Source organism: Tachypleus tridentatus, chromosome 11 (genome assembly GCF_004210375.1).
Source record: "Tachypleus tridentatus isolate NWPU-2018 chromosome 11, ASM421037v1, whole genome shotgun sequence".
Classification (NCBI taxonomy): domain Eukaryota; kingdom Metazoa; phylum Arthropoda; class Merostomata; order Xiphosura; family Limulidae; genus Tachypleus; species Tachypleus tridentatus.
The window spans coordinates 73104370-73129258 of NC_134835.1; the positions used below are offsets into that span (position 1 = coordinate 73104370).

General features: G+C 32.8%; 1 protein-coding gene across 6 annotated transcripts in view; it reads right to left on the bottom strand.

Annotated features, from left to right (window-relative positions):
- The window catches only part of LOC143232455 (synaptotagmin-7-like), a 92803-nt gene that overhangs the window by 10464 nt on the left and 57450 nt on the right, over nucleotides 1-24889 (bottom strand). For 2 of the 6 annotated variants that reach the window (XM_076467931.1, XM_076467932.1), the window contains 4 exons: nucleotides 10120-10203; nucleotides 8923-9207; nucleotides 8494-8578; nucleotides 7147-7300 (listed from right to left, as the gene is read on the bottom strand). In XM_076467931.1, coding sequence (XP_076324046.1) covers nucleotides 7147-7300; nucleotides 8494-8578; nucleotides 8923-9197 — 514 coding nt within the window. In that variant the 5' untranslated portion in view covers nucleotides 9198-9207; nucleotides 10120-10203. Of the gene's footprint in view, nucleotides 1-7146; nucleotides 7301-8493; nucleotides 8579-8922; nucleotides 9311-10119; nucleotides 10204-22224; nucleotides 22300-24889 lie in introns of those variants that run through there. The other 4 variants (XM_076467933.1, XM_076467930.1, XM_076467934.1 and 1 more) reach the window with 4 other exon arrangements.

Consider the following 24889-nt stretch of genomic DNA (forward strand, 5'->3'; position numbering starts at 1 on the left):
AAAACAACCATCTCACATGTCTCCACAAATGTAAAAACAAAACAAAACATAAAGCATCCTAAAGTCAAATTATATACCAATATTCCACAGTATGAAATATTAGATCAGAAAGTTAAAGCCATACTCCAAGAAAAGATAATATAAATAAACATAACGCTCAGAATTACATTTTATATCAAAAGATACAAATAGTTGTTTTTAAATTTTGGAACAAATCCCACACTTACACTGAGGAAATTCCCATGCAAAAACAAAAATCACTTTAAAAATTAAAAACAAAGAGCCTTTTAGCACTGAAAATATATCAAAAACTACAATAATAAACTTATATTAAATTATAATTAGCAGAACCTAATGAAAGTGTAAAAGTTAAGGACTAAACTTCACCATAATAAAAATTAAATACCCATCTTATATACAGCTGTAGCTACAGAAAACACATCTCATAGCTTATGATAAATAACAAAATACCCAAACTGCATATAACTACAGACACAGAAAACACGCTTATTGCCTATCAGAATAGGAATAAAAGTATTTGAGAAATCAAATAAAATTCGTAATTCAAACAAAAATTCATGACCTGTAAACCCTGTTATAATATAAACTTAACAAAGAAGAATACTTTAAAATAGTTAAAAAATGACAACACTATAAAGACTAGTCATTACATATACACCCTACAGAAAAAGCAAGTCTAACCAACATCTAACTCAATGAAGAAAATTAATCAATTCTATAAGGAAAATTAAAAATAACTTGAAGTAGCAACAGTCAAAACCTGACGATTTTTTCAGGTTTTAGCTTCACTTCACTCATGTATAGTTCACCTAAATTTCTCTTGCAAGGCTACATTCTCTATCCCATAGTTCAATTCACAACTTCACCATGTTAGCACTTAGCTAGATATCTTTTACATATATATAATCACCATTAACAGGTTAAATGTCCTCACATGTTAAGAATTCAGTTAATTTTGTGCAAGTTTATAAAAACAAGAAAAATAACCCCACATGGCACAATGATCAACTGCAGTAATCTCGTATGACACAACGATCAACAACAGTAACCTAGTATGACACAGTGGCCAATCCTGATGTATATGTCATTTTTACACATGTGTCTTGAAATGCTAAAAATATTCTGCAAACTGCTTGAAATGAAATACTTCACGAGGAATGTGTCACCTGACGATCTATATTATATTAACGTTCAAAATCTTTTGTATCTATAAAACATCCTTCGAACACAAAATTAATACACTATTAACTTACCTCTAACACTGCTAATGATTTCATATCAATTGTTCTAAGTCCCAAAATTGGAGTCAGATATGTGGATAATGCTTTCTTACTTTGGCCTCACACACGTAAGAAGAGATCCAAAAATTCATAAACCAACTGTACAAGCAACATTCAGTGACATAACTCACATTAGAAATGAAATGAGATAAGCTACCATTCCTAGAAGTGATAGTTACTGAGATATATATAACTTATGTATCATAGGGTTTTACAGGAAACTATTTGAACAGTGTAAATATGAGTGTCACAGACTACCCAGTTTCATAAATTGTCAAGATCTGTAAAACCGAAGTTTCTAAAGAGAGGAAAAGGAAAACATGTCAATACAATTTCCTTCACATTGGCCGCTCAGAAAATAAACACCAAAAACAAGCAAAAAAAAACCTCTAAAAATCAGCCATTTTATCGTATGTGAAAAGTCTCTCTAAAAGCTTGAAAAGCATGTGTAAACAGAATAAAGTTGAAGCAGTATTTCGAAAATACAACACAATACGATCACAGATTGTATACACCAAAAAACGTAAAGAACTTTGTGATAGTGTGCTAGAATAGACTGAAGAAACATAAAGATCAATAGAAGTTAGAAGTTTGGAGCATAATAGGTAACGAGACTCTGTAATACAGACCAAGTTATAACTAACCATCATGGCAAAGAAAAAAGCTCAGAATGGAAAATGGAATAATAAAAAAAAATGGGATATAATCAGAACAAGCGGAAAAAACAACGTAAGCTTCCTAAAAACACATAACCTAAATATGTAATTCAGTAAACACTGAATACCCCTTCTGAAACCATTCAGATATTTATGTACATATGTGGGTGTTACATATTTCTTTTCTTTTTTCTTACCAAAGGTGAGTTCAAAAGAGAATCTGTGAAGTAAAAGTCTAATGCATTTTCACTGATTGAATCTTCTGCTGCAGTTTTGCTTGTTGAAGGCCCATCAGCACAGCTTGGATTAGCATACCTAAATTAATTTAGGTTGCTATATAGTGAAGTGAATCGGACTCAGAACACTATCCATATTCAAATAGTCAGTTGATTCAAGTGCCAGCGGAAGATAAGTGTGGGTGTTTTTCTTATAGCGAAGCCACATCGGGTTATCTTCTGAGTCCACCGAGGGGAACCGAACCCCTGATTTTAGCATTGTAAATCCGTAGATTTACCGCTGTACTAGCGGGGAACGAAGATAAGTGTATAGCACAGTACTTTTTCTACCCAATAGAAGAAAAATCAAAGTCGTAAACGTAGTCATCTTAATCAGTGGATATTTAAGATATAAGCTAGTTATTAATTTGTATATTCCTATTTGAAAAACGAGTAATTACCAATTATATTCAGATGGTGATATAACTATTGACCAAAACATTGATAACCGATTACCATAATCGTACACTAAATATTCTAAATGCCCGATATGGCCAGGTGGTTAAGGTTCTTTACTAGTAATCTGAGGGTTGTAGGTTCGAATCCCCGTCGCACCAAACATGCTCGTTGGTGTGTTATAATGTACGATCAATTCCATTATTTGTTGGTAAAAGAGTACCCCAATAGATGGCCGTGGGCGGTGATGACTAACTGCTTTTCCTCGTAAACCGAGGGTCACGAGTTCAAATCCTCGTCACACCAAACATGCTTGCTCGCCCTTTCAGCCGCGTGGGCGTTATAACGAAAGCTCAATCCCACTATTCGTTGATAAAAGCGTAGCCCAAGAGTGGATGGTAAGTGGTGGTGACTTCCCTCTAGTCTTACATTAGGGACGGCTAGTCCTCGAGTAGCTTTACACGAAATTCAAACCAAAACCTATTATGGGAACTGCAATTTTAATATAAATCTATATCATAACCTGAAACAACATATGGCATTATTAAGGAAAACATTGATACATTCATAAAGTAGTTAACGTGTTTACACAAGCTATGGCTTCTTCACTGAACTTTGTTTGGGAAGTTACGTTTATAATGATAAATTCAACAACGTGACATAAAGCACTAAAAAATATCGCTTAGCAACATTACCGCAACAACAAAGTGATGCCTTACGGAGTCATAAACATACGAAAATTACACATATATATTTTACAAAGGGTGTGTTAGTTTAAAATAAAAAGGAATAGAAATTTGTAATAACAATATTGTCTTTGATTTACAATGCTTTACAACAACTTTCCGAATTTTCTAGGACCCATAAATAAAAGAAGTAAATTTAAATTATCTCTCCAAAGTCCAAAACACGTAGCAATAAAAGCTAACAACCTTCCACCCTGATCATTATATTTTGCATTTCTTTTAGTAGGCTCGGCATGGCCAGGAGGTTAAGGTAATCGACTCGTAATCTGAAGTTTGTGGGTTCGAATCGCACGAAACATGCTTGGCCCTTTTAGTCCTGGGGGCGTTATAATGTGACGGTCGATCCCAATATTCGTTGATAAAAGAGTAGATCAAGATTTGGCGATGGGTGGTGATGACTATCTGCCTTCCCTCTAGTCTTACACTGCTAAATTAGGAACGGCTAGCGCAGATAGCTCTCGTGTAGTTTTGCGCGAAATTCAACAACAAATAAATCTTTTGTATAACTTATAGCCTGTATAAATAAATTATTTCAAATTATTAAAACTGAGACATTTAGTTTTAATGTTCTACAACATGTTGTTAAACCTATCACTGTGTGTGTCTTTTACCCACAGTAGACTCCAGTAATGACGCCAGGAGTTTGAAATATGTATCAATTGATATTCACACGGAGATTACAATTTTAGTAATAATCATCTTTATAATGCGATTTCGCTGAAGATAGAATAAGTTATTCCGAAACGTCCGAACTTGTAAATAAAATATTTTATGTTTTGATCAACCGTCTTCATTACTTGCATCCACTTATTCTCGTAGTATTTCTGAAACCTGATTAAAAAAGTTTGTTATTGTACATTAGTAAGATTAGTTGTGAATAATCAAACTAGGTTTGCAAAATATAAAAAACAATCTTAGCTTCGACGATTTCGAGAACAGAAAATACGTTATAGATCATTTACTTAATTCAAAATTTAGATTGTTATTTTAAACGTATTGTGTAAACATGTCAGACCCGTTAGATCCCTCTGAGGTATTTTATATGGTCTACGTAAAATTTAAGAACCTGAATATCCAAACAGATCCATAGCTATAAAATACTTTTTTTTCCATCTCAAGTTTATCAGTTTTCTTACAGAAATAAGTACATCAAGATTATATTTTTCAAACGAAAAAAAAATACGATTTGATAACTTGATTAAGCCATGACCGAATATTGATTCTGTATATAATCCATCAACTTAATTAGATATTTTATGACTGAGTAAAAAACATACTCTTTGTTAGCAAATTTTGATAGTTTAGGGTGTTTATATTTATTGAAACGTTACTTGTGTCTGGTCGTTTAAAATATTAGATTAATTAGAACTAATATTCACTTTTGATTAATGCTAGCTACTTAAATAAATCCTAAGTAAAATAATCCCGGTAACGAATTTCGGTTCTTACTTATAACAATTAAAATATATAGCTTCATCAGTTGGATAAACTCGCTGTTAGAGATATTTCGGCCGTAATCCCAATACCTGACGAGGTTCTGCCAGTTTAAAATATTAATGTTAGTCCTAAATATAAGTAATAAGTTAAAACTGCAAGATAATCTTTATAAAAATATCACTGTTATAAAGCAAAAGAAATAAAAACAGATATACTAAACGTTCCAACCAATGTTGTTAATGAAAGAATTAAAATGACATTACAGAAGGAACTTTATATAACTTATTATAATATTAAAACAAAAAATTATTTATAATATAACAACTTACGAGCCACTAATAATATTTGCCAAAAATAATATAAGCTTTTTCTTCGTATTATAAAATATAAATCTGATTTGTTTGTTTGTTTTGGAATTTCGCACAAAGCTACTCGAGGGCTATCTGTTCTAGCCGTCCCTGATTTAGCAGTGTAAGACTAAAGGGAAGTCAGCTAGTCATCACCACCCACCGCCAACTCTTGGGCTACTCTTTTACCAACGAATAGTGGGATTGACCGTCACATTATAACACCCCCACGGCTGAAAGGGCGAGCATGTTTGGCGCGACCGGACTAAATGGTAATTATGCAATGGGTGTATTTTTTTCTTATAGCAAAGCTACATAGGCTATCTGCTGAGCCCACCGAGGGGAATCGACCCCTGGTTTTAGCGTTGTAAATCCGTAGACATACCGCTGTACTAGCGGGGGACGTAAAAATCTGAACAGCATGTACTTTGCCACAGCATTCTTAATGAAGTCGTAGTTACTGACATGTGCCACTAAGCACGTTTTAATTAAAATATTAAAATTTGCTACCAAATATTCTAGTGTTTTTATTCAGAGGTTAAACTAGGTAAACAAATTGATGGGTTTGGTTATATGAATATGTTTTGCTCCCAGCTTAATGAACAAATATGTTTTCATTTTTCCATGAAAAAGTTTGGCTTTAATTCTGTTCTAACAATTTCAAGTACCTAATGTAATATTAATGTGTTTGTTGCTTTAGTTGTACTTATTATGCGAAAGATATTCGGCAGTATCTGAATGCAATATATGACAAAAAAGGCGATCATATTAGTATCTATTGCAACAATACGTGTTTCAATACAGGATTTTCAGAATAATATAAAACAATTTTAATCGTAGACACCGAAACCTGTACGTCCTCTGGTCTTAGGTTTATAATAGTTAAATACAGCTTATATTCAATAGAGAGATAAATTAATACTACGATTGTGTACGTTTCTTTTCTTTAATTTAGCTAGGGCTACATTTTACCATTCTTAATGCTGTCAATAAATAAACTTACCATATTAACATCTGACCTTTTTAAAAAATTTGATAAGCTTTTCATATGCTGCTATAGAACATTTCTACTAAGTATATTTATATACTCTATTTATTTACATCCTTGAAATCAAATGCGCATTTAGATGGTAAGGTGCACCAGCATTTGTGGACAGACAAAAACAAAATATCACTATAAATTAGATATTAAATCAGACAGAAACTTGAAGTTGAAGAACAGTTTTTTGTGTCAACTTTTCTCAGTTAAATATAAACAGTTTGGTTAAAACTTCATCAGTTCAGGATTATTATTTTACTTTGATCATCTTGTGCTGAAAATAAAAACTGTTGATATTTTAATTAACTCAGGTTTCGAAATCACCACATTTAAAGTATTTCACCTGAAGTTAGACAACACCAAACTGATTTCATGGGTCAGTAACGCAACGCTTATGTTGACAAATTGAACCTTTTACACTTTCACAAAACACACGTTCCTAGAAAAAAAACAAAAAAAAAACCGGTAACTGTACACCATGTGTTCAATGAGATTATTTAATTCAAAAAAAACTGGTTGAACATGAACCCAAATTGAACACATCTGCAGCCAAGTGTACGGAATTTCTTCTTCTTGTCGTTATAGCTGTGACTTACGAATCTTCAACAGATAGATTTAGAATTGTGCTATAGATAAAATAACTCTCTGAATCATACCTCCATTTATCAACTCAAACATAACCTGAATGACACACTGGGTTGTATTTTCATTATTATACAAATAGACATTTTTCCAAAAAAATATAATAAAATATTCAAGAAGTTAAACAACTACTTCAAACTACATTACCCACGGAAGCTCAATGGTAAGTTTCAAAACTTCTGATCCTAAAAATCGTATTTCGATTCTCGCAGAGGGCAGAGCACAGATAGTTCATCGAGTAGTTTTGTGCTTAACAACAAACAAACAAGTCGAACTATATCAATACAAATACATTTTCTGTACTTGCCTATAATATCTTTCGCAGGTAGGTTGCTAGCTTGTATAATCTTCAGTACTAATGTAGAATTAGGAAAGTTATATTCCAAACTAAACTGTATCTGTCCAGCTGGTTCATCTGGTTCAGTCATGGCATTAGCTAAGTCAGCAGCTTCTTCTTGCTGCTGTAAACAAACATTCGAAAATAATTAACGTTGAAACATTACATAATCGGTACTTAATAATACGTTAGTTTTAACACGTTAATACTTTAAACATTACAGAAGCTACCGTAAGCCATATTTTTTGAACATTTCGACTCAGACTTTTGTATTTAAAGCGTAACAGGTGTCATAAGTAGTTAACCTAATTTCTAACCAACTTAAAAAAACATTCCAAAATACCATGTAGGCGATATTACTCTTTATGTGATTACATCACAATGTTTAATGTAACACTGTTTATAGATTCGGTCCATTTTTATCCTATTTTACAGGAGGATCATTTTTTTTCATTTTCATATTCTAAGCCTCCCCCCCAAAAAAAAAAAACTTAAATCTGCTAATCAGAGGGAGTGCACCCAATAAGCTGCAACCACTGATTTAAACTACTACCCTTACTGTGTAATGTGTCTGATCGTTACAGTTACAACACCCCACCCTCTTAAACCCTGAACTTCACGTTCCACAGCTCGGCATGCTAGTCATAGTGCAAGCTCGACTATCTATAGGAAGAAAACAAACATAAATTAATAGAACTATCATATACATGGGCATGACTAAAGCACACACACACACACACACATATATATATATATCCTCTTGTTTGATAACTTTACCATAGTAGCAGTTAATCTTCACTATTAGTGTGACACCAAATGATCAACAGCGTCGTGTTACATGTTCACCTTTGCTATACGTTGTTACACATATTATAATTTACAATTACTGCTAGTATTATCAAAACAACAATATTTCACAGTACGGTTAATCAAAGCGTTCTTTCTTTTACTATAAGCTGAGGGCTGCATAATTTTAGCGTGCCGAATTGTGAATATGAGGATCCAGGGTTCGTATCCCTTTGTCTCAAAAACACGTTTCGCACTTTAGGATCGTTTGTTCATTTACGAGTTACTGTCAAACCCACTAGGTGCTATGACTGATTAACCTTCTCTGTAATCTATCAGTCAGAATTACGGATAGCTAGCACGTGCAGCTCTTGTGAATAACACTTTCTGAAGCAACAAACTCTATCAGTTTCGTCACTGTTTACTATAAAGATTTGTAGCAATCCGTGGATTATATACTCCTACACATAGTTCAAATTGCTATGTTACAAACACAATATACTCTTATTTGAGTATCTTATTAGATTTTACCTCAACTGTTGGTAAAAGATACTGAAGAAATGAAATTGGTCCCTGCATGGTGGCGCCACTGTTCTCTTTACCGTTTTCCCATATGCTGAAAATAAGAATATAAGTTCATGTAATTATAAAGACTTTTACACCGTTATTTTTTCTTTTTAGAATACTAGAATGACTTAGTTTTGTGATACCACTGTAAGAATATTAGGTAGTTACTTCTTCTAATTGCATTTACATTCTAGATTGTATAAACTTTTTTTTTTTAATGCAAGTTATTAATGTGAACCATGAAAAGAAATATTTCTATTATTATTGTAATTTTTCTTTCTTGTGCAACTTTCTTCAGTTATCCATCTAATGCGGTAGTTTCATGCTCAAAAATATATTATTTATTCAATATTTTGTGAGATGAGAGTGGTTGTAACAAATCTGGATGCTTACGATATAGGTTGAGATGTTAGGGACGGGATTAGCCGTAGATGCCCTTGTGAACAACGGTCTTCTACGTTATGTCGAGTAAGCTCTTTGACCTCTTCATTTTGTCCAACAGATGGCGGTGCTTTTCCAAATTGCAGTGGTTCCAGTTCATCTCTTGCCGTCATTTTGTGTCCGAGTTTCTTCCAGTAGAGGTAACACAGGAATAACGTCACAATCATCGCCACTAGTGCCGCCATTGTCCCTAACACTGAAGCAACGATGATAGTAGAGAGGTCCATTGTCAACCTACTAGAAAATTTGCTCACCTTTACACTAATGATCAGTTATATGTAAACTATTATAACGAGTTTCAGAGTACCAGAAGTTCTTGATTAAGTCGTCCATGATGCACCTGCAATTGGAAGAAATATGTATTGAATAGTAGCTCTTTGCTCGGTTTTCCGTCTGCTACTTCTTTGTCTATTTATTTTATAGCAAAGTCATGTTGAATTATCTGCGGACGAATCAAACACCAGATTTTATGGTTATAAATCCGTAAACCGATCGGTGTCTCACCGGGGGACAATTCTGTCTGCTTATCGTGTTTTTTTTTTCGAAATCTTATAATAATAACATTTTTCTTAGGTAAAAGTCGCTGGTTTAGTTTAGTTTGAAGTTAAGCACAAAGCTATACAATGGACTATCTGTGCTCTGCCCACCACAGGTATCGAAATCGCTGTGCCACTGGGGGTTAAAAGATATAACGAGTAAGACACTGCAGAGACTACATCACATCTCTTAATCTAAATTATTTTTTTTGTGAATACGTGAAGTAAACAACATTTAATAAAACGTATCAAAACGAAACGTCATTTCAAAATAAAAAGAAAACTTTATTTACATTTATATTTTAACAGTCTTAAAATGTCCAGTATTTAACAAATGCTACAATATACATATAAGCATATAAAATCAAACTTTGAAATACTAACTGCTACTATTCAATCTGCAGACCTAGAATTTCTTTGTTTTGTATTTTCTACGAACCGTAGCATGTATCAAATTACCTGTTTCATCAAACCTGTACCGTTATGACCGAGATTTGTTAATAACACAAGAAGATGAATATTTTAAAGCATTTATATCAAACTTTTTCGAAATCTAATGTAGAAACTGTAGTAAACAAACATGTTGAATTTTAATATCGTTTTTTTTATATACCTGAATCTGAGCTGATCTTCAGGAAAAGTTTGTTTCCCAGACTCTTCCAGCAGTATGAAGTCGTTATCTAATCATCATTGTAAACTGGATAAGAAATTTGGAAAAGTACAGCTTTTTAAATATGTCGGTAACTATTAGACAAGACTGATATCCTACAATAACATATACAGCAATAATTACACGTATTTATCCGTTTAGTTTTTTCATATTTTCAACATATAATAACTAAATATTATAAAACATTATGCGGTAGAGTTCAGAAATCCTTTACATACTAACCATTTGACACTTACTAAATACATTTATTCTAACGAAATCTACAAAACTGTTTACATGTAGCGCAAAACATATTTAAATAAATCTTTCCATACACCATGGTGATTTAAAAAATACTACTACAAGCATTTCTAATTTTATTTTAACAAATAATGGCACACAATTAATTCGAAAAACAGTTGATATAATAGCTATAGTGTTTTTACCATAAACGTTATCTTTTCGATATGAATAACTATTGGTTTATTCAAATTCATACTTATATAAAAAAACTTCATGATTTCAAAACGTCTAAGAAGCGTAGTTCTTTGTGCGTTAGGTTTTTTTATGTATGACCTTTATCCATTTTGATGTCTAACATGACGTGATATTCCACATGTCTTCTCGTACAGTTTATTTAATGTATCTCTTACGTTGATGTCTGGTGTTCTTTGAAGTTCAACTTCTCGTTATGTACAACACTCACGCTTTGATGTTTTATTTATTTCGATGGCTGTATTTTATCATTCCAAACATTTACATACCTAGTTTGAGCTGGAGCGTTATTAAACATTTTTACTTTTCTCCGCCCAAAGATTTTTTTAAATTAAAATAACTCTCGCTAATACGATTTCAAACAGTAATTCATCTAACTTACTTCTGTATCGATTACATTTAGAAAAGAGTTTATCCTATATTCATGTTTTTGTAGTGCTAACATACATTTCATTGCTGGTCTACTTTGCAGGATAGAAACTTCTACTCGGATTAGTCGTCTCTCTTATAACGGTGCTGTTAATGAATGCCTAGTATATAAAGGGTAACGGATTTACTATTTTATGTATCTATTTTAATATCGAAGTTTGTATGTGCTAAGTTTATATTTACAAATGCATGTAACGTATAGAGTTAAATGTGTGTTGCAAAATTTACGCCTATTCCATCAATTTGTAAAAGGTTCTCCGGTATAAGAATAAACAATATATGTTTTATGAAATCGCTAACGTATTGCTGGGTCAAGTGAAATTTCTAGAATCTCACTTAAATGTTTATAAATTGATGCGCCGTGAGGCAGTTTTATATTGTTGGTTTGCTACAGTTGGTATATTGATGCTTATTAATCGAAAACTATAGATATTTGATCAGGAACGTTTATATATTTCAAACCACTTAACTACAATGGATTATACCATTGGACGTTAGTATTTCTAAGAAGATTGTGTAACTTCGGCTGTAAGAAATTCACATATAATCAGTGAGAAATAGCTAGCTACCTGTTTGGTTTGTTTTTTGGTTTTTTAAGTTTTGCGCAAAGTTACGAGAGGGCTACCAGCGCTGGACGTTTCTAATTTACCAGTTTAAGATTAGAGGGAAGGCAACTAGTCATCACCACTCACCACTAACTCTTGAGCTAATCTTTTAACAACGAATAATTTGATTGATCGTCACATTATAACGCCTCCACGGCTAAAAGGGCGAGCATGTTTGGTGTGACGGGGATTCGAATCCGCGACCCTCAGGTTACGAGTCGAGTATCTTAACCACTAGTCCTTTCGGAAATTTTTCCTATTTTCATTTTTAAAGTTTTTTTCATTAAACGAAGAATAGCATCTGGTACTAGAAAATTTAAGTTCCAAGTAATAAAAAATATTTTTCTAAAAAAATAAAAACATTTTTCATGCGTCTTTCCCCAGTTAATATATTTAAAGGATTTGAACTATCTTTATGTTTCTAATCATTTCATACAAATAGTCCTGCTGTATAGTTTCTATTACAAAAAAACCACGTCAAAAAGATGTCATTTCGAAACTATACCACTGCGATTTTTCATTAAATTTAATGTGTTATAACGACATTTCCTAGCTCCCATTTCAACAGTGTTATCACACAAAATCCCATACAAGCACTGCATCGGGCGACTTGATTAATATGTTTTGTATGGGATAGCATTAATACCGTTTTATTCTTCAGCTGTTTGAGGTATGCTACAGTAGAATGATATGTCATGAGAGGAACTTGATTTGTTGCTTGCTGTTGCATGAGACACGTAAGTAACTTATGCCATTGAATTTTGCTTACTACGGCTGTAGTAAGACTAATCACAGGTTTACTTCTGAATGGCGGCTCTGGTACCCAAAGCTAATTCACATTGTTTTGTTTTCTAATGCTGTTAAGTATAAATTATATTTCTGTCTTGAAAATTCGAAAACCCCGATCTGAATACACTTATATGGTCTGAATGTATGGGTGTTTTGTATCGGATAGAACTCTACGTATACTTTCAAAAAGTGATCAATATTTGGGTGGGGGACTCTCACTAAGCTGGAAACGTCATATAATATCAAAACGCAAATCCAATATATGCCGTTCCACCGTGTCTTTATACATGCTTTAATGTGGCTTGCTATATTTTTTTAAATGTTAAAATTCGTTTAATATAATGTACTCAACCCCCTATAGGAGCTAGTGATCAAACGTAATGTTTGTTTTTTTTTTGTGGTAAGACTTGCGTTTCATTATAATACACTATCATCTACCTTAGGTTACAATTTAACACTAATAATTTGATTAGCAGGTTCTTTGAAAATGTATGGTGAAAGAAAACGTTTTCTTTGAACAGTTATTTCCTGTTTCTCGTGTCAAATATCGATTTTTTTATAAAGTAAATTAAATATTGTAAACCAGGTATCACTAATCTTTTTTTTAATTATAATAGTTGTTTTGACATTTAAATAAGAGGATAGAAAATTTCGCTACTTCTTGAATTTATGTTTTATCAAATGGTAATGGCTGGAAAACACTAAAGAAATTTAATGCTTTGAGATCCGTTTTCTCTAACAGCAGGAAATTTACCATCTGACCGAGTTTAGGTTATCGGGTTTTATTAACTGTAGTATACATATTAAGTTATCGGGTTTTATTAACTGTAGTATACATATTAAGTTATCGAGTTTTATTAACTACAAGATACATGCATACAATTTATTTTCTTAGGTTGTTTGGTTTAATTTTTTGTAGAATACACATACACGTGTATGTATGTATATATATATAGTTTACTTATTATACACGTAGTTAAAGTGTACTATATATATCCATATAAACAGATATCATATAAATGTTTATACACGTTCACACAAAGAGCTTCCCTTGTGTGTTCCTATTAATGACACTTATAAAAACGCAGAAAACTTACCTGTGTTAGTTATCCGAGTGCCTCATTTTGCACAAACATTTCCATTCATTAGCACTACGAACTCGAATTTCTACATGTTTGTATTTTATTATCTTTAAACGTTTGTTACAGTTAAACCTTTAAAGTGATATTTTATATAAAGAAACAAATCACACTGTATATAAACTTCATAAACTTAAGAGAAACATATCTGGATAATAGAAAGATAATTAATTTCTATCAGAAAAGTAGTTTCCTCGAACGAATGTTCTACTTCAGTGGAAGACAAACAAGAGTAGCAGGTTTACTGCTTTCAGCTAAAGTCATAAAACTTTACGTGGAACTACACGTAACATGCTCACTGACTCGTTGTAAAATCAAATGTTATGTTATCACAATGCCCACATTTTGTCATTCAAATCCAACTTCAACGGAAGTCGTCTTCATACTTTTATTAATAAAGCGTTTGGATTTATGAAATTATTTCCAGAAATCTCATTCGCACAGCAGTGTTCTTTTCCTTCTAGTAAACTACAAAGAATTACTGTGTGTTTTATATATGTAATAAAACGTTGGAAATCTACAAGTAGTGACTTTTGTTAGATCGTAGGTTATACTTTGTTTAATACAAATGATATGAACTTAACACTCACTGTACAGGACGACCCGGTACATGAATATTAAGACTATGCGTAAGATATTGTTGGATCAGCAAAGTTTAATGCTATATGTCTATATGTTTATGATCGTAGTTATTTTATACATTATTACATTTCTAAAGAATGAAATCTTCATTACGGCTTACTCATGTAGTTCTTATTTACTTTACAAAATAAAATATTTCCAGTAACATTTCAGTTTATTATACTGTAACGAAACATTTGTTAATATACCTGGCAGTATCTCTTTTTTTCCCTACAGAGTTTACTTGCTAACCTTTAACTGTAACTTAGCAACGTATAGAACGTTCTTCAACACGATCAGCTTCATGCACCTGTTACATTATACTCACTAGTTCTGTTACCTATGGTAACGAAAGTATCTAACAGCAACGAGATGACATATACATGATGTGAAAGATTTAGCTATACAGTTTATTCACCAAAAGCGAAGCCAATGTTTAACAATTTTATAGCTACCTTTTTGAAGACCGGATATTCAGAAACGATGAAATATGTTTGACTGCTGTTAGTGTACATTTAACATTTATTATACCCTGAAAACAAAAACGCTTTGTATAACGAATCCTGATATTTAGTTTTTTCAATAAATAGGTTTACAGCGACTGCTGCTGATTCAATAAATTGGCGACTGCTGCTGATTCAATAAATTGGTTTACAGTGACTGCTGCTGATTCAATTAATTGGTTTGCAGTGACTGCTGCTGATAGAGAAATAAGAGTTTACTGAGTATATTTACTTTTGATCTTTACAAAATTACACTCAGAGTTTCTCCCTCGTTTCAGTGATTTCTGTACAAGTGTTTTATGCTTTTGTTTAGATGGCGGGAATAGTGCCATAAAACATTTGGACGCTTTTGTGGTGCGAATTAGCAAAATTTGATACATTATTAATCAAATTACATAAATATTATCCATTTCTCAATTTTTCGTACAAAAAAAGCGTTTTTTAAAAAAAGAAAGAATACTTCTTCATCAATCACTTTTTTTAAGCGAAAAACAATTTTTCAGTTCTCAGTTCATACTTGCCAGAGCGTGGAGCGTGACAAGTTTACTAACAAGGGAAGGGAAAGTACAGAATCTGGGAATATTGTAATCAAAATCACGTACCGTTGTAAGTTTATGGGTCACTTCAACTTGCTTAATCAGCATTTACATTAAGGTAGTGGTACATATAACTCTTTTTACAAGAAACAAAAGCGCACACAACAGAATAAAAGTAGGTGTGAATGAGTTAAATTATTTGTTTTAACTAATACGTTTCTGGTGTATGGCAAAATAACTGTGGTCAATTATCATAATAGGATAAACCAAGAGCTTTAAGTATATAATATACTAATTTTTCTAAAAGGGGCCGATGGCTGCCTGGAGAGATCACCTGTTTTAACCTCTTGGACCGCTGTGTGTTATCTGTCAGTCAGTCAGTGGACATAAAAATGACGTCACATAAAGGATGTTTAACGTTACAATTTATACCACCATATCGTCAGTAAAACGTGCGCATGCAACAAATCACGATAAAAATTATGCACTCTGTAAACTACAACACAACATGAGAAAACCAAACATTTCTGTTTTATTTACTCTTGAAATGGAATAATTTCAGGAATCCTTCAAAGTACATCTAGCATTAGAATTCAAAGTGAATATCTCTTCTTGTCACACACACCTTTCCCTTTCTGAAAGAATGAAGTAACCCTAAAAGAGTAGTTTTTGAATAAATTATATAAACAAATCTGCACTTTAAAGTTTGTTGTTTATTTTAACAAAATACGACACGGTGTTCTAATTGCGCTCTGTTCACCACGGGGAATAGAGTACAGTATGTTATCGTTGCAAGTCGGTAAACGTACCTTTGCTCCTTGGAGGACTATTTTCATAATACAAGATAACTTCATTGACTTCGTTTATATAATTTAACACAGTTTTTTCAATGCGTAAATTCAATACAACGAGTGATGAAACAATGAACAAAGTGAAATACAAACACATTTACTGTTGAAACTGGATTATCTAAACACGACTGTCAATTGATTACTCTAACTGCTATGCTTACTTTAAATACAACTATGCATATACTTTAACCAGTTAACTTAACGCATCTCTATTATGGAAGTAATTCTGTAAAACCACTAGGACGCACGTACCGATCAAAATCCAATTTTATGTTGGAAGAGACCTAACAATTTCCTTTTGTCGTAACTGATTAAAATAAAATATAAACGATTTGTTTGTTTCTAATTAATCACAAAGCTACACAATGGGTTATCTTTGTTCTGCCCACTACTGGTATCGAAACCCGACTTCTAGCATCGTAAGTCCGCAGACACTTGGGGAGCAAATATAAACGAATTCTTACAATTTGACTGATTATACATACTCAATATTATTATTATTCTGTTTGTTCATAAACAGTATTTGTAGATATATATATAAAAACTAGAAAAAATAGAAATTGGTCACCTCCATGACGTCATATTTAAATATTTTTAACGTACAATTATTGGTATAATTCAGTAACGACCACAGTATTCAAACAGGCACATTCAACAACAAAGAATCCCAAAAATTAACCGCATCTTCTTGAAAGAAGGGAGGGCAACTAAAGACAACAAGTCATTGTCAGGTTACGTTCAACATGTTTGACAGTTTATGCTGTGGGCAGAATTGTGGAGTAATACAACAACTGTGATCCGATACCATCAGAATTTATCTTCATAGCATTCTCTACAAAGGCAATAAAGTAGGATTAAATAACCCTCCTCACTTCAAAACATTGACATCGGTTGAAAGTACAAACACTCTGGTACCTCTTGAGAAACGTTTTTTTTTTCTAGCGAGTCCAAACTGGCACAGTTCTCAGAGAGTAGACCATTCCACGTTAAGATCATCCTTTTACCAACTTTTGTTGAACCGTCTACATGGTAAAACCAAATGGTGTGTGGGTGTCATGTGGGCAGCTGTACTGTTTCTGCTGCTCGATACACAAGAAATACATTTTACCTGTCTGAACTCATTACCATCATACAAGACAAGGCAGTGTTTTCATGTACTTTTCGGATCCTACTTACAAAGTGATGACTTCGAGGTGAGACCATTAACAATCAGTCTTCTGTGGGTATCCTATTCTGCCAGTGGTCTCTTTATTTTAAAGGTCTAAATTATTACAAAATCAGTTAATACTTTGTTGAGTTATTCCTTACGCCTACTGTGACTATTTTTTTTAACACTCTAGAAGTATATTCAAAATGAAATACCAGTAAGATAAAACTGAATCTAGACCAATTAACATGTGCAACAATTATTCTGTGACAGGCAGGCTCCCAAAATTACGGTAATAAAGAAAATGATCATTTTTTTTTCGCTGAGCTTGTTTGTTTGTTTTGAATTTCGCGCAAAGCTACTCGAGGGCTATCTGTGCTAGCCGTCCGTAATTTAGCAGTGTAAGACTAGAGGGAAGGCAACTAGACATCACCACCCACCGCTAACTCTTGGGCTACTCTTTTACCAAAGAATAATGTGATTGACCGTCATATTATAACGTCTCTACGGCTGAAAGGGCGAGCATGTTTGGTGTGAGGGGAATTCGAACCCTCGACCCTCAGATTACGAGTCGAACACCTTAACACGCTTTGCCTTACCGGGCCTATTTGATGAGCCTTTTAGTTTTAAGAAAATATTTGTTATATAACACACTTAAAATAAATGTTTTTAATAAAAGTGACATCTGCTGTAAAGTAATGCAAGTTCCAGCTTAACTTGTAAAAACAGATCATACAAGAGAGTGCATATGTGAAATGACTCAAAAGTAAAGCTTAAAAGAAATTCACGTACACAGTTACGTCAGATAGAGCTTGTGTTTTACAAATCGTTTTACCGTAAAATGTATGACATTACGTTTCAATAAAAAAGCCACCAGGCCCGGGAGTTTAAACTGTACAATTGTCAATTTTTCAAATGTGATAGTCACAGCTATATATATATAACAGAGATTTACCACCTCAAGGGGTAAAAAGGCATATTTTATCCGTTTATAAACAAGAATACCTAACCCCTAACGACAGAAAACTAAAATAAAATTATTGGACTTGTGACTGAAACATGATTTATTGAGAACCACCGTGATAACCAAGAAATGCATTCTAGATACCACAGCGGTCATGTCAGTACATTTGATATAGAAAATGTTTTATTGCTTAACCACAGAATCTAAGATAGCATTAAATAAATAGTGCTAATAGAAACACTGTGTTAGAACAGAATGCAACTTTCATCTGTGTTTAAGTTTAGTATTTCACCAGAGCTTGCATAGCGGGAGAAAATATTTTGCCAAGTACACTTCATTTACAAATGGTATATTTATTCGACTGGCATCTATGGAGCTTCTTTGTATATTAGATAACATTCTGCTTCAGGCTCCTTAATCTTGCAACAAAACAAGTCAAAACAGTAATAAAATGAAAAATATACATGTGTAACAAATCAGTTACTTATTTTCCATACATTTTTTTTCTAGAAAGTTAAAGATCCTTCTGAACATTTGTTTGCACCCTCGTTTTCGAAGCATGAGTTGTTTTTTTACCTTCGTTGCTTGTTTCATAATTTCACAAACAAATATGAATTATATCAATACTACACCTAAATTTTAAAACGTGGGTTTGTTTTTTGTACTGTAACATAGATTTACGTCCATTTCTCCAAACTAAGATGTACGAATTAGCAAAATCAACTACCGTGCACGTAAAGAATGATCTATCCCAATGTACCACACGTGTGATGTTCAGATATAAGAAAGAACAGAACAAAATGCTACACTTCCACGAAAAAATTAAGTTCTAAGATAATGACTTTCCTACTAAAAATAATGAGGTTACCATGCGGCATGATTTTGATTATAAAATATTTTCTGTGAATTTATATTTTACATTGTTAATAGATTTACAGATGTATTTCAAAATTTGCTCTTATGTATATTTTTAATATCTTTTTCTGTAAATGGTTAACTTGCAGAAATTTTGAGCTGATGGTTCTTAGTTCTTGCACATTATTGCCAACAACAAAAATAAAACTGGGCTCTGTTATTGATGCTCTGGGTGCGTTATAACAGTAACAGTCAGATACCACAATTTGGTCGGACAAAACTATCTCAAGAGTTGGCGGTGATTCTGTTGATTACCTTGCTTTCCTCTAGCCTACTAGTTTAAAATTGAGGGCTCTAACACTGATGTCTCTCGCTAGTACAGCGGTAAGTCGAGGAATTTACAATGCTAAAATCAGCGGTTCGATTCCCGTCGGAGGACTCAACAGATGGCCTCATGTGGCTTTGCTATAAGAAAACACACTGTAACGCTGATAGCCCTCGGCTGCCCCTGCGCAAAATCCTACAAAGACACAAAATATTTTTCTACAATAAATCGGCTAAAGTAATGTATACATGAGATACTTCCCTTATTCGTGTATCTATTAAAATTCGTTATCAAATAGAATTAAAACTACGTAAGTTTTTATTCATAAATATCGTACTTCATTCAATTGATTTCTATGTAGTTTTAATATATTTGCCATCAACATCAGCATTGTAAGTTATAAAGGTAGCTTTAAGAATTCTTGCGTTGGATTATGGTATGTCTTTACGATGTGCGTCAAACTATTTAATGAATTGTTATGCATTCTCAAACTTATATAATTTTTTTAGTTCGTAAACAATGTGAAAAATTATTACATATTTTTGTAGTATGTTGTCACAATATTTTACTAACAATTTCTACACAATAGCTACACAATTTGCTATCTGTTTTGTGCCCACAGTGGGTATCAAACCCGATTTTAACGTTGAGCCAGCAGGGCACGAAGACATAGAACTATGAAGTGGGCCTTAAAACATCACAAGTCTTATATGTACAAACTATATAAAAATAATACTACATTACAAAACTTTAGTTTGTTTGTTTTCAAGAGCAAAGAGAATGGGACCCAGGATTTTAATGTTGTAAACCCGTCACTTTACCGCTGATTCAATGGAAAACCGTTATATAATAACCTTTAAACAAATGAAAATCGGATTATAAAAGGGAAAATACAACTTCATTAAGTGTTAACAATTTAACAAAATACATTTCTGATGCCAGCATAACAAAATGTTCCCTATAGAATAATATAGAAAGTCAATACAAGACGGCCGTCTGTGAACATTTTTTTCTTTCGAGCACGAAAATAAAATGATACCACTATAGCTTTTGAAGTTGTATACGGCATCACACTCACGACTTATCTACATAAGTCCACTTTTCACCGTTTTTAACCTTTATACTTGACAATTGCGATGTATTCTTGGCAGCAGCCAGTTTTAGGCTACATCTATGTCTTCATTAGAATTGTTAATAATAAAGTATTGGAAGCTGATGACTTACTTTAGATTGTTGGCTGAACGTTTTTATAGGAACACAGAGAAGTCGTTTTCTAACGACTTTGGTCGAAGTTCAGGATTTCCTTCATTACTAAATGAGTGTTTCGACCTTAGTTATGTTTTAGTTCAGTCTTCAACCGAGTTTTATCTTAAACGTCAAATAGAACAGAGTTAAGTTCCAATAAAGACAGTCCAGTGATCGAGTTGTAGATAAAACTGGTTGTGCTCTTCATTTCGACTTGTCTTTGTGTCCACGTGTTCAATTAAGTCAGACTTCAGTGTAGCTTCAGTTGTCATTACACTTCTGTAAATTTAATAAAGAGTGTCATTTACAGGGCCGAGAGATTACTAAGGAAAAGAATCACTCATGAATTCTCATAAATAAAGTTTGTTATAGTTACATCAGTATACTTTGGTGTTTGTGTTGTTTTCTTGACGAAGCATTAACTGTTCCAACATCGACGACTCGAGGATATTTTTTCTCAATTTGTACACTCTCAACTAATGAAATCTTTCAAACTTCCTTTTAATAGTAGTACTAATTTAGTTGAATTTGAAGAACTATGATTTAAGTTAATACAGAAATGACAATTTCAAATACCCCAATACATTTTAACATTCTATCAGCACTGTCGAAATTATATTTCTTCTTTTTTAAAGCGCAACCTTTCTTTTATCCAATAAAAAACTGTCTCCAACAATGAAAGAAAACCAAAACCACAGTTATAAGATGGAAGAAAAATAAAATATAACTAATTAAATATTGCTGGAATAATGAGGCCCGACATGGCAAGGTGGGTTAAGGCGTTCGACTCGTAACCGTGGTGGTGTTATAATGTGATGGTCAATCCTTCGTTGGTAAAAGAGTAGCCCAAGAGTTGGCGGTGGGTGGTGATGACTAGCTACCTTCCCTCAAGTCTTACACTACTAAATTAAGGACGGCTAGCACAGATAGCTCTCATGTAGCTTTGTGCGAAATTCAAAAACAAACTGGAATAATAAATACAAACGCTATAACAGTGGTAGTTCATTTATATTTGAAAATGGCCTATACATAAATAATAATAATAAATTAATTCCGCTTGACAATTGTTCAAGAAAGTTCATACACATAAATATAAACGGGTTCATAGATTTTAGCGATATGTCTGCGGACTTAAACTCTAGAAACCAGGTTTCGGTATCCGTAATGGGCAGAGCACAAATAATCTATTGCGTAGCTTTGTGCTTAACCACGAACAAATAAATTTTTGTAAATCCCTATCTACCAATGCAGGTAATTCAAGCTTTATGTACCCAGTTATCGTAGCAGACTTCGTGTTCTTCTGAACTCATAACTGTTTCACTTCTCGAAAATAAAGTATAAAAAAAATCATCTATTTAAACAGTTGATTACAGGTTCTAATCAAACAGATTATTGTTTTACTATTTAACAGTAAAGAATTAACAATTCTAAATAGATTTTTTTATTACCAGAACTCTTATTTACTGCACAAAGTGTAAGTAAAGAACGATTAGTTTAGTTCTTCGCTTGTTACAACCAGTAAAATAATTACATAGATCTCACATTTAACTGTTGTTTCAACTTACGTTACGAAAACCATCGGCGTGCAACATCTCTGATCGATACTGGAAGAAAGGAGCCCGAGTGATTCTTATCAGTTGTTTAGAGAAAACGAATACGAAAGGCCAACTTAAGTCAGTGGCGGCACCTGTTGTCTAGTCTCGCTAACAAAATATGATGTCTTAAACATACATAAAACTTTAATTGGTATTATATTATTAATATGTGCACAAAATCAGCCCATTATTGATGTAACTTTTTTCACAAGTTGTTACCCAGGAACTGTGTACACTAAATCTGAGAATTAATTCTATGTCAAGAAATATGTGTAATAATGATACTCGTCAAATAAGATGTGTAATGGTTTGGTTTGAATTTGGTGCAAAGCTACACTATGGCTACCCGTCCCTAATTTAGCAGTGTAAGACGAGAGAAAAGACAGCTAGTCATCACCACCCTTTAACCATCGAATAGTGGGATTGACCGTCACATTATGACGCCCCCACGGCTGAAAGGGCGAGCATGTTTTTTTTTAATGTGACGGGCATTCGAACTCGCGACTCTCAGAATACAAGTCAAGTGCTTTAACTACCTGTCCATGCCAGGCCATACGTATAAAAATAAACCCACGAAGTAATACGTGTAACAGAAAACCCATGAAATACGCGTGTAATAGAAAACCATCAAGTAAAATGTGTAATAGTAAACCCATGAAGTAAGATGTGTAATAGAAAATCCATTTGCTTGGTTTCTGTAACAAGCTACTTTTCTGATCAATTCATGCTTCTCGATGTTCTAAATATGACGTAAAAAACATTCACTTTAATTCATGCGCGAGAAATATAAAAACAATATATAAATCTTTAATAACAAAGCACAATTAATACATTTAGCATTTCGATATTTAGCCATAAACATGTGTGTGATTTATCTTTTTAATCTGTAAATGATTAGGAATCATTATTAATTGAGGTTATAAACGATTTTTGCTCAGTCTTCATACTACAATAAATCAAAAGGAAGAGACTTGAGTTTGTATTAATTATATGAAAATAAGCAATTTCACTTTAGGTCAGAAGCTCAAATTTACAAAAGAATGTTTGTGATAAATCTGAACTTCTTTCGGATTACAAAAATCATTTTTTATTTACCTTTTTTGCAATTCAAATTACCATAGTCGTTTAATATACTAAAACACACAATAAATAACATTGAATTGGTAAAAACAAATAAAAGAAACTTACTTCACTTTTTAAAATGATAAATGGTTGATAATTTGTTCATCAGTGCCAGTTTTAATGTATGTGTGGAGCTTCAACCCAAACAGCTTAAAACAACCAATGTTTCTGAAGAGCCACAAGACGAAGTCAATTTTATTTAACCTTTGCTTCTTAGAAAACAGTGAGCTTACAGGTCTCAGCGTGTTGGCATTCAATATGATCTAAGGAAAGCATAGAATCTGATGATGTTAAGTAATAAAGCTAACAAATCGTATACATGCCAGACCATAAAATTAATGAAACAACTGTTCGAGCTATAAAACTGACAACAACAAAAATTTTGAGTCAACGCTGATAAAATATAGCACTTATGCGTGTTGGTTTAAGTCTTAAATCACATTTTCGTTTTATATGTTGTTTCTTTTTCAAAGTAGGAAAAGTGATAAATCCCTGCTTGTTTAATGTCATATAAATCTATAGCAACACTTTATTACCACAAACCAACTGTTAAACTATTTTTTTTGTAATACTAGATTATACAAAGAAACAAAACTATTAATTCTGTTGTGGTTGTAAAAGTTCAGTTCTACTTTATACATTTGAAATGAACGACTTATATTTTGTCAAATTATTTGAATTTTGGTTGCTGTTAAAAACTTTCAAATAATCAGTAAAAAATGTACAAAAAACGTAAATCAGTAGTTAGTGTTATTTATCGTGTGATAAATAATTCTAAAACCTGTAAATTCACTCTAGAAATAACCGTTAGCTGTTATATTAAGAATAAATACATTAAACGTAATGAAACATTACACATAATAGGTATCGTTTCGTGCGCAGAGATTGTGATAATATTTTGCCTTTTCAAGTAATACAGCAAGATTGTTTCCGATAATAATAATAAAAATATACGTATGGACGGCCACAAAAAAAAATCTCCGATTTCCTGAATTCATATTTAATCATTTCGATTTTGATGTTTTAATTGTTCTTTGGGTTCGTATCGTTTATCCGTGTTCAAAAATCCGTAATTTGAACATATGTTATTGCTTCGTTTTCCTCACGCTGTAGTCCATAATTTTCATGTGAACTGATGTGGTTAAATATTTGATATAGAGTTAAACAAAAATGGTAGTTCACACATCACTGGTTAGAAGGAGGACTGTCAAGCATTGGATAAAACTCAGTACAGAGTGATTCAGTGTGCAGAGTGATTCGGTGTGCAGAGTGATTAAGTGTACAGAGTGATTCGGTGTGCAGAGTGAATTTTTCGTTCAAACAACAATGCTGCTTTTATAATATTTTTATTGTTGTATACATCTGTATGGCAGTGTTTTCTGCCAGGTTTCAAGATAAAATTTCCTTTGTTACTATTAGGAGAAACACTGGATGTTGGCAGTAATATAAAGAATAAATATCACTTAAATGAAAAATTTCTTCTCCATGGTCGGAGTGTTAGAAGTGTAAGTAT